This window comes from Myotis lucifugus, unplaced genomic scaffold, assembly GCF_000147115.1.
Source record: "Myotis lucifugus unplaced genomic scaffold, Myoluc2.0 scaffold_479, whole genome shotgun sequence".
NCBI classification, from domain to species: Eukaryota; Metazoa; Chordata; class Mammalia; order Chiroptera; family Vespertilionidae; genus Myotis; species Myotis lucifugus.
Genome location: NW_005871527.1, coordinates 768,881 through 776,982, shown reverse-complemented (window position 1 = coordinate 776,982; position 8,102 = coordinate 768,881). Strand labels below are relative to the sequence as shown.

At 60.0% G+C, this 8,102-nt stretch overlaps 1 protein-coding gene across 1 annotated transcript; it reads right to left on the bottom strand.

The window, feature by feature from the left end:
• Positions 1-2,766: 2,766 nt before the first annotated feature.
• Positions 2,767-7,806, bottom strand: RTL1 (retrotransposon Gag like 1). The gene is given in 3 exon segments (XM_023744615.1): positions 2,767-3,394; positions 3,396-3,841; positions 4,831-7,806. Coding segments are annotated over 3 exon segments (4,050 nt in total).
• Positions 7,807-8,102: the final 296 nt, after the last annotated feature.

The following is an 8,102-nucleotide window of genomic DNA, read 5'->3' as shown; positions in this document are numbered from 1 at the left end:
GCCCAGTATGTCATTTAATACGAATTTTCTTTCTTTTTTGTTTCAGGAGTAAAAAAAGGTTTGTATTGTGTGTGTGTGTTTAACTGTTTCTAGAAAGTGGGGACCTCATCACTCAATGTCTTTGCCTTTTCAGCCGTCCTCAGCCCCGGGGGCTGCCTCTGTTCTCTGTGAGTGGGGAGAAAGCCCCTCTGGTTGGATTTGGTGGGACCCAGGGCAGCCAGGACTTCCCTGTCAGGTGGTGTAGGAGGCCATGGCCACTACTGTGCTCTCAGCCCCACTGGTCTCCCTGTGTGTGCACGCACACGTGCGTGTCACTGTGGAAAACGTGTGCACCATAGTGGGTATTGGGGCTCCCCACTGAAGGACAGGTCTGATTATTTGGTGACAAATTATCCCTTTGGCCTTAACTAAGGAGTGGTCCCGTTGACCCTCCTCCAGCGCTGACCTGGGCTGCAGGGACATGAGAGGCCATCCATCCACCCCCCAGCCACTCAGGACAGCCCCTACCAAGTAGGCATGTAGGTTTGCCCTGGGGGTCCACTCTCTGGTACCCCAAGGCCTGCCTGAACAAGACCCCGGTGCTGGGAGTGGCCTCCTCACCATGACCCCAGGCTCTGGCCCAAGAGAATTCACACCACGGGATGCGAGCCCCGGAAGAGTGTCATCTGGGAACAGATGGGATTTTAGGAGCCAAGGGCCCTTGGAGATTGTGTCTTGTTGCCCCTTACACTCCCCTTCTCTCTTGCCATATCCCAATCCCAGACAAGGAAACTGAACCTGTGAGAGGGGTGTGCAGCCAGTCAGCCTGGGACTGGTTGGGGTGGGGACAGGCCCAGAGATAGAGCAGAGGCCCTGGCTCTAAACCTGGAGACCCTGACCATGATCTCTTGGTGCTGCCATCAGGGCTAGATGCCTAGAACAGATGGACGGGTGCGTGAAGGCCAGTCACCCTTGGGGACCAGGGAGGCCGTAGGGCATGAGGCCAGTGTGGAATGTGGAGGGCTCGGAAGTCAGGGGTCAGGAGAGGATGTGGCTTTCCTGAGGGTGAGTGGGGAGGGGTAGGCTTGCCAGGGGGATGGGAAGTCAGGACCCTGGAGAGCCCCTGACCTATGACCCTGAGGTCTGCTTGGTGACCTCAAGGGAGTGCCTTCAGGGGAGATTCCTGTGCTGAGGGGACAGCCCTGGGTGCCAGGCCCACAGGCCCAGCTGCAGCTCTGGGTGAGGCCAGGAGTGGTCCCTGTGCAGGGTGCTCATCGAGGTCTGAAGCTGCTGCTGGGTGGGGGGACCCCGAGGCCAGGCAGGGGGCCCTGGGTGAGCAAGTGTGGGATGGTGGCATGAGTGAGCGCTGAGGGAGCCAGTGCCCCTCCCTCCAGCCTCCCCTCCCCCCACACTGCACTTATCCCGTGGGACCCTCCCCCTTCTCAGGGCTGTGCACTCTCAGAAGAGCCATTTTGCCACTTTAGGGCAGTGTGAGGACCTTGGCTTTCTCCATTGGGTGGGGGACAGTCGGGGGAGAGTTAGAAACTGCGGCTCCTTGCTTCTCAGACCCTGAGTTAGGAGGCAGAGTACAACCTGCCCACCCCTCATTTCTCGTGGGGGAGGAAGGCCCAGGCCAGAGGTAGGACTTGGGTTTCTGGGGTCCCTACTCTGGGCCCTCAAGAAGAGGCAGTTCCCAGTGTTCCCCCTTCCTGGATTGTGTGCCAGGCGCCAGGCAGGGCCTGTTTCAGGGGGAGTTCCGCCCTACCATCTCCCCTCTCCTCCTCTCCCCCCTCCTCCATCTTGTCTGCCCCCCCAACCCCCGCCCAATCTCCATCTTCAGAACAAATTACAAAGTCAGATAATCTTTTCTTCTGCTTTATTTTGGGGTAGAATGGGGGGGCATGCAGGGAAGGGTCTCATCCCCGTGGCAGAAAGCAGTGGTCTGGTAGGAACACTCTCAGCAACTCAGCAAAGTCTCTGGGGGTCTCACATGTCCTCAGTCTCTTTTGGAGCCCCCTGTGCTGTCAGCGCTGGGAGGGGGTTCGGGAGCCCTCAGTGTCCTGTGGAGTCAGGGGGACTCTCAAGGTTGCAAGCCCGGTAAGTACTGGTGCGATGGGACGTTCCGTGGAGCACACTGTCCAGGTAAGAGGCAGAGTCAGGGTCAGGCAGTGAGTGCGGAATGGGCTGGACCAGACTGTGGGGGTGGCTCGCTTTGCAGGGGGTGGTGGGGGTGGGATGGGGACGGCACCACAGCACGTGAAGATGTGGGAGTGGGGTCGGGTCCAGGGGAGCAGGAGCACCGGAGCTGGAGGTAGAAGTCAGTGGAGCACCCGAGGTCAGTGTCCCAGGATGGCACAAGGTGGCCATGTTGCCACTTCAGCGGGGTGGGTCTCTGGCATCTGCTTGCTTGGCTGCTTCTGCTGTGCCTGATTCCTCACCTGGCCTGGGGTCATGGGGTCATTTCTGCTCATCACTGCTTTCTCCTATCATTGATCTCACTCCCAGTGGTGGGCCTGGGACCTGGAGAATTAAGACGGAAGGAATGTGTAGCCCTGAGCTGGCTCTGGGTCTCTGATGACTGGCTAGTCTGTTGGCACTGTAGATGTTGCTGGTTGATGAGTGGAAGAGATCATGGCTCTTCTTGAGTGGGTTCCCCTTGAGTCAGGAGTGGCAGGAGGAGCGCTGGGTCCGAGCGAAGCAGACTGAGGCACAGGGAGGCCGAGTGGAGGTTGTGCTGGGTGTCTGGCGCAGAGGAGTGGAGGGTTTGTTGCTGGTGAGGAAGTGTTTTCAGTTATGGTCTGAGTCCTCATCATCCTCAGGGAGCTCCTCTAGCCTTGCTCCGCCCCTGGCCTGTCTGCCTCGGAGGGGGACTGGATCCTCTGCGCAGATCATGGCCAGGAAGTGGGCCAGGCTCCTGGCCGCAGGGTCCTGATGAGGCAGATTGGGTTGATCTCGGTCCCCATACAACTGTCTATACAGGCTGTCGAGGATTCCACCAGAGGCCCGTGGTGGGGCTGGGGGGGTAGGGGAGGGGTCGGCCGCCGCAGCCTCCTGCATCTGGTCCTCTATCTCTTCGTCCCCTCCCTCGTTAGCTTCCTCCTCCTGGACCCCTTGCGCGCCGTCGTCCTGCACGTCGTCCTCCGCCTGCGCGTCCTGCGAGGTGTCTTGCAGGCCGTCATGCAGGCCACACTGACGGTAACGTTGCAGGTCGTCTTGCAGGGCTTCTCGCAAGACGACATCACTCCCGATGACGTGCAGCTCCAGGTAGTGGCTCCTCCCCTGCAGGAGGGGCTGGGATCTTTCTCTGGGAGCGACTCTGACACAGAAGCGCTCGCACAGCATTGTCCAGAACTCAGATGGGAGGGGTAGGAGCCGGGCGCCCCGGGCAGCAGGGCCCTCTGTTCGGCCTGTTCCTCAGCCCGGATGTGACAGTGCCCACGAGAGGGGGCATCTGGGTCAGCAGCTGGGTGATGGCCGTGGCGATGCCACGGTTTGTGAGGAGGGACGAGTCCAGAATGAGGCGCAGGGAGCGCGTGGCTGGCAGTAGTGCCACTTGCAGAGTGGGTGCGGGCAGCAGCGGGAGGTGCTGCTTCATCTTCAGTATCGCCAGCACGGCCATGGGGGCCAGGGCTTCCTGACTGATATGCAGGTCTCGGAAGAAGTGCAGAAAGAGGCTCCTCATCTGGTCCATGTTGAGGTGGCCAAGGAGGTTGCTGAGTATTTGGTCCATTTGTAACGGAGTCAGGGCCTCTTGCTGTTGGCTCTGCCTACTTGGCCCTTCCTGGGAGGTACATGTTCATTCTCCTTTTGCTCCCCCAGTTCTGGGAGTTGATCCCTGAGGGACCCTTCTGTGGTGACAGGACTCAGAGCCCAGGTGGCAGTGTGGGCCCGGGTGTCAGCGAGGGCCCGGGTGTCAGCGAGGGCCCGGGTGGCAGTGCGGGCCCGGGTGTCAGTGAGGGCCCACGTGTCAGCGAGGGCCCGGGTGTCAGTGAGGCCCCGGGTGGCAGCGAGGGCCCGGGTGTCAGTGAGGCCCCGGGTGGCAGCGAGGGCCCGGGTGTCAGTGAGGCCCCGGGTGTCAGTGAGGGCCCGGGTGTCAGTGAGGGCCCGGGTGGCAGTGCGGGCCCGGGTGTCAGTGAGGGCCCATGTGTCAGTGTGAGCCCGGGTGTCAGCAAGGGCCCGGGTGTCAGTGAGGGCCCGGGTGTCAGTGAGGGCCCATGTGTCAGTGTGAGCCCGGGTGTCAGCAAGGGCCCGGGTGGCAGCGAGGGCCTGGGTGTCAGTGAGGGCCCAGGTGTCACTGTGGGCCCGGGTGTCAGCGAGGGCCCGGGTGTCAGTGTGGGGCCACGTGTCAGTGAGGGCCCACGTGTCAGTGCGGGCCCGGGTGTCAGTGCGGGCCCTGGTGTCTGTGAGGGGCCACGTGTCAGTGTGGGCCCGGGTGTCAGTGTGGGCCCGGGTGGCAGTGTGGGCCCGGGTGTCAGTGCGGGCCCGGGTGTCAGTGCGGGCCCGGGTGTCAGTGCGGGCCCGGGTGGCAGTGTGGGTCTGGGTGTCAGTGCGGGCCCGGGTGTCAGTGCGGGCCCGGGTGTCAGTGAGGGCCCGGGTGTCAGTGAGGGCCCGGGTGGCAGTGCGGGCCCGGGTGGCAGTGCGGGCCCGGGTGGCAGTGCGGGCCCGGGTGGCAGTGTGGGTCTGGGTGTCAGTGCGGGCCTGGGTGGCAGTGCGGGCCTGGGTGGCAGTGTGGGCCCGGGTGGCAGTGCGGGCCCGGGTGGCAGTGTGGGTCTGGGTGGCAGTGCGAGCCCGGGTGGCAGTGCGGGCCCGGGTGGCAGTGCGGGCCCGGGTGGCAGTGTGGGTCTGGGTGGCAGTGTGGGCCCGGGTGGCAGTGCGGGCCCGGGTGGCAATGTGGGCCCGGAGAGGCCCACGGTTGGGGTTCTGCAGCGGCAGAGAACTGCTGCCATCTTGTTCGGGCCTCTCCATGACATCGCAATGGAAGCGGCCGAAGAACTTGGCCCACTGCCCCGGGAGAATTACGGTGAGCCTGTCATTATTCAGGGAGGCTAGATCCTCTGTATTGAGAAGGATCATGATGGGCTCCTCGGTGCTCTCCAGGTAGCAAGACCACACATCCAAGGCAGCCTTAATCGCAATAGTCTTCATCATCAGCGGAGAGGAGTTGGCCTCCTCAGGAGAGAGGTCGCGGGAGAAGAAAGCGCAGAACACTCTTTTGCCGGTTTGCTCATCGACTTGCATGAGGGAGGCGTACAGAGCGGTCATGTTGACTCCTGTGTCCAAGTAGAACTGCTTGTGGCGCTTCGGGTGATGGAGGAGGGGTGCCTTGCGGAAAGCCCGCTTCACGCTTTCGAAGGCCTCCTGCTCCTCGTCACCCCAGTGGAAGGGGTTGGTGGTCAGCAGCTGCCGCCGCAGGGGCTCCGTGATGGCAGCGAAGCGCTCCACGAAGTGGCAGTAGGGGGACATCAGCTCCATCAGGTTTTGCAGGGACTCCTTCGAGAGAGGGATCGGGTAATCCCTGATGGTCTTCACGACGCTCTTGTTCAGCCTCACCCCTTTGGGAGTCAGGACAAAGCCCATGAATTCGACAGTGTGTTGGTGGAACTGGCTCCTGTCCAGTGAGCAGTAGACGTGGTGGTGTCGGAAGCGGACCAGGACTTGGCGGATGTGCCGGAGGTGCGCCTCCTGGCTCATTGAGTAGATCACGACCTCGTTCCCGTAGGAGAGCACGCATTTGCCCAGCAGGTCTTTCAGGATGCAGTGCATTACGCTCTGAGGGATGAGAGGGTCTGAGCAGATCTCAAAGGGCTGATAGCTTGTCTTCTTTTGAAGCTCCAAACCAAACGCTACTTTCCATAGCTCTTCTGCTGCCTTTTTCTTGCCTTCCTCCACAATGCTCCCACGCAGCTCCAGCCTTGTGAACCACGTAGCTCCATGTAACTGTTGGAACAGTTCTGGAATTATCTGTTTATCCTCCTGCGATTCCTCCTCTTCATTCCCCAGCCTGGCTGTTTCTTGCATCCCAGCACCCACAGGTTCCGGAGGAGCCACAGAGGGACACGTGTCGGCGGTGTTGCTGTGATCACTGTCTCCAGCCTGCTGAAGCTCAGAGGGCTCTGATTCAGAAAGATCATCGGATCCGTCTGAGCTTGGCTGGTCGGAAGTCTCATCATCTGCTTTCTTCGGGTTGAACACGTCGGCAAGGTCGGAATACTGGGGCAACAGTCCGGGCAGCAGGCTTATGGCATGTCTCTCGAGTGTGGTCGATGGTGGGAGTGGGCTGAAGCAGTTCTTCAGGCAGTAGGGAGAGTGGAAGGTGCAGCGGCCTCTGGCCCAGTCGATATCGGGGGAGTGGACTCGGAGCCAGTTGATGCCCAGGACCACGGAGAAGTTGGGTGAAGGAACGATGTCGAATTCAATAAGCTCATGGTGGTTCTGATGAAAGCATACCAGAGGCTCGGTGTGCAGCCAAACGGGCTCGTTGCCAATCAGGGAGCCATCCATGGTGTGGATGGACTGTGGGTAGGGCTTCTCGAACAACTCAACGTAGTGCTCTTGGGCAAATTTCTCATCCATGAAGTTGGAGCTTGCCCCCGAGTCCACCAGCGCCTGTACCGCGACACTGTGGTAAGGGTTCACTCTCACCATGAGCAGCAGGAAGACGTGCCTGCGATCGATATCGGGCTGGATTTCGTAGGTCAGCCAGCTGCTGACCGGCCACTTCTCTGGAGCAGGTGAGTCCATCTTGGCCAGGTTCCGAGAGTGGGTCTCTGGACGCATCCTGAGCATGGCCTTTCTCTCTGCCAGGTTCTCTTCTATCTGCAGGACGAGGGCCATCAGACTGTCCAGCGAATCTGGCTGAGGGAGCTGGAACAGATACTGCCTGATCTCCTCGTTGAGCCCCAGGCACAGGTGGGCCTGCAGGACTTCGTCTGGCCAACCCAAGGTGGGTACCAGCTCCCGGAACTCGTCGATGTAGTCAATGGCGGCGCGATCCCCTTGCGTGATGTTGAGCATGGTGTCTTCTGCCACACGCAGCTCCTCCTTGTAGTGGAACATGTTTGTCATGGCCTCCATGAAGGCTGGGTAGTTGGTAAGCAGGGGGCTTCTTTGCCGCTTCAGATTTTGGGCCCATTCGAGGGCCGTGTCTGAGAGGTGACTGATGACGAACCTCACTCGCCGGCGGTCGTTGCGGAACTTTCTTGGGTAGCCTTGTATGATCATGTGGCAGTGCACGAAGAACTCCGGGTAATCTCTTCGATCGCCCGAGAAGATTTGCGGTTCTGGCACGCGGCCTATTCTGATCGCTTTCATCAGGATCTCTATTGCTATTTTTTGCTGCTCTTTGAGGTCTTGCATCCAGAAGTACATAGAGGTGAAGGAGCTGACCCTGCCCCTTAATTCCAACTCACCGGGCTCCTCCTCCTCCTCCTCCTCGTCTTCACTTAGGTCAGTGTCGTCGTCTTCTTCGTCCAGCTCTCCCTCATTGACTGATGCTTCTTCCATCTCACCAGGCGCCTCACCGATGGGATCCCCCACTTCCTGACGGGAAGCCTTGCATGACTCCTCCAGGTCTTGGAGTAGGTCATTGGGTGGATCCTTTATTTCACTATGTTGGCCACTGGATGGCTCCTCCATGTCTTGGAGGAGGTCAATGGGCAGCTCTCCCATTTCCTGGGCTGGGCCTTGAGCCAGCCCCGCCGCCTCCTGTACTCCGCCTTCTATCTCCATGGTGGTGTTGGATGAGCCCTCAGAGGACTCCATTTGTTTTGATGATGGATTCTTACGCTCCATCATCGTCTCAAATGAGTCTTCAGAGGGTTCTATCATTTCGTCGGATGGAAAGAAGTGTTCTCTGAAGACTGGTAAGGTGGTGATGCGTCCAGTCAGTGACTGGGATCACAGCGATCAGAACCTGGTGGGGGTAGGGAGATGGGCAGGAAAGGCAGTGGTTTAGGGTCTCACGAGGTCAGGGTCAGATTCCCCAGGACAAATCAGATTTCCAACACATTAGAACAGAGAGAAACTGGGGAAGCCTTCGGGTCCCACGTGTGGTGCCCACAGGGAAAGAATAGAGAATATGTGTCAACCCCTGACCTTCTTGCCTACTCTCTCCCAGGCTTCCT